Genomic DNA, 2,108 nt, shown 5'->3' with positions numbered 1-2,108 from the left:
GAGATGTAAAATCCTCACAGAACTACTCAGTCACTTCCAACTGACTGACAGGTTCCCACTGGATTTTCGGAACACGCCAATATGTGCATGAGCAAAGAGCATCGGTTCTTCCTGATCGTATCTAGATAGAGTAATTTGTTGCATTGTAGATAGAAGTTGCATAAGCATCTGCATTTTTCTCGGTCCCTTTAATAAACATTGTCAGCGTTATTTCTTACATTTAACAGCACCGGATATTACTACTAGGTAAAACTCCTTCGACTAACACCGCCGGTCAACTGGTCATTTTCCCCACTTATTGCTCCATGCATCTAATTGAAGAAACGTACACACACACGAAACCTACAAGGGCACAAAAATGTAAGCCTAAAGGCTTAACGAACTTCTTCGTTTTTTCCTTTTTCTTTTTATTTTCCTTTTTCTCCATCCTATTTTCCTCCAATAAACTCTAAATCATTCTGACGATGTTTGTTAAATGGAAGGACATAGATGAAAATTTACGACGAAATCACAAACTCAAACAGCTGTAAATGTTCTTGAACTACAATTAAACTATGATCTTTTAATACCAATGATCAACTTCTAATTGATAATTGTTGCTCCATTTCTTTTCTTATCTGAATATATTAAACCACGGTTCTACCAGTTAAATTACCAACTACTGTTACCCTTATAGCAAGGCCTATACATAGCGAGGTTATACACCAGTAGTGCCTACAGATATATTCAACCCTTAGACGGTTGTATAACCTCTAACTCATGATTTTTTGTGTGTATATACATATATATATACAGGGTGCGGAAGCAAAATTTACAATGTTTGGAGGCAGGGATTGAAAGACAGTGTATGACCAATTAGTTTATCGAAAGTTATGAGAATTTATTTGTCACAAGAAAATCTACATAATAGAAAATGTTTTTATTCTCTGTGTCCTCCTTCTTGCTCAATAACTGCCTTCACACGCTTCCTGAAACTTGTGCAAGTGTTCCTCAAATATTCAGGAGACAACTTCTCCCATTCTTCTTTAATAGTATCTTTAAGAGAGTCGACATTGCTGTGTGATGTTCTATTGATAGCATGTTCTAAAACGCCCCAAATAGCATAATCCAGAGGGTTTAGATCTGGGCTAAAAGGCGGCCATAAACATGATTCCAAAAAATTGCTAAAGTTGGATTTGCAGAAATCTTGTATATTTCTAGCTGTGTGGGCTGGAGCACCATCCTGTGTCCATACATAATTACCATCTGGGTAATTTGCTTTAAGCCATGGCAATACCTGGTATCTCAGAGTCTTGTAGTAAGTATTAACATTGATCTTTTCATCAGCTTTGTAGAATTTTATAGGTATTTTCTTTCCATCGGAAGCCACAACACCAATAGCCATAACTTGAGCAGGATGTTTTATTTTGAATGTCCCCTTAACCTCAGCAGTTGGTTTTGCGATAAATCTGTCATTTCTGCGGCTCAGAACAGCATTGACAGTGAAGATCTTTTCATCTGAAACGATCGTTACAATGGAGGACTTTTTCTTGAACCATGTAATAATTTTCTTGCACCTTTCCAATCCCTTTTCCTTCATAGCTGTTGTCAACAAGTGTTTTGGTGTTCTTGTGTAAGATTTTTTTTACCTCAAATCATATTTTACTGCATTTGTAATGGCCTTGTGGTCTACTTCAAGTTCAATTGCCATCTTTCTCGTGGATTTGGTTGGATCCTTCAGAATTTTGGATTTGAGAGCTTTAATAAAAGCTTTGGTACGTTTTTTGTTGATTCTCTACTTCCAGACTTCCTCGTAATATTTTTTCTCATATCCATTCTATTCTTTACATTATAAATAGTCTTTATGGACACTCCAACTATTCTTGAAATCTCCTTTGGTGTGGCGAGTGCATTCAGCAAATCACACACTCTTTGACATTTGCTTTCCTGATTACTCACGTGGGCAAAAATTTCTGAAAAGGTAAGGATAATAGTGTCAAGTATGATCCTGACATCAATATATGCTAGGTTTCAAAACAATTGACTTAGTGCCTGCTGAGAAAAAGCAACTTAAAGTTCATTGTAAATTTTGCTTCCCCACCCTGTATATATATATATGTATATATATA

The 2,108-nt window shown here is 36.2% G+C and overlaps 1 protein-coding gene across 1 annotated transcript; it reads right to left on the bottom strand.

Annotated features, from left to right (window-relative positions):
* Positions 1–919: 919 nt before the first annotated feature.
* Positions 920–1,579, bottom strand: LOC106871098 (uncharacterized). Its single transcript, XM_014917399.1, has one exon. It carries the CDS (start codon positions 1,577–1,579, stop codon positions 920–922), a length of 660 nt encoding a protein of 219 aa, XP_014772885.1.
* Between the last annotated feature and the right edge of the window lie 529 nt (positions 1,580–2,108).

The sequence above is a fragment of the Octopus bimaculoides genome, chromosome 9, assembly GCF_001194135.2.
Source record: "Octopus bimaculoides isolate UCB-OBI-ISO-001 chromosome 9, ASM119413v2, whole genome shotgun sequence".
Lineage (NCBI taxonomy): Eukaryota > Metazoa > Mollusca > Cephalopoda > Octopoda > Octopodidae > Octopus > Octopus bimaculoides.
This window is presented reverse-complemented; position numbering and strand designations above follow the sequence as displayed.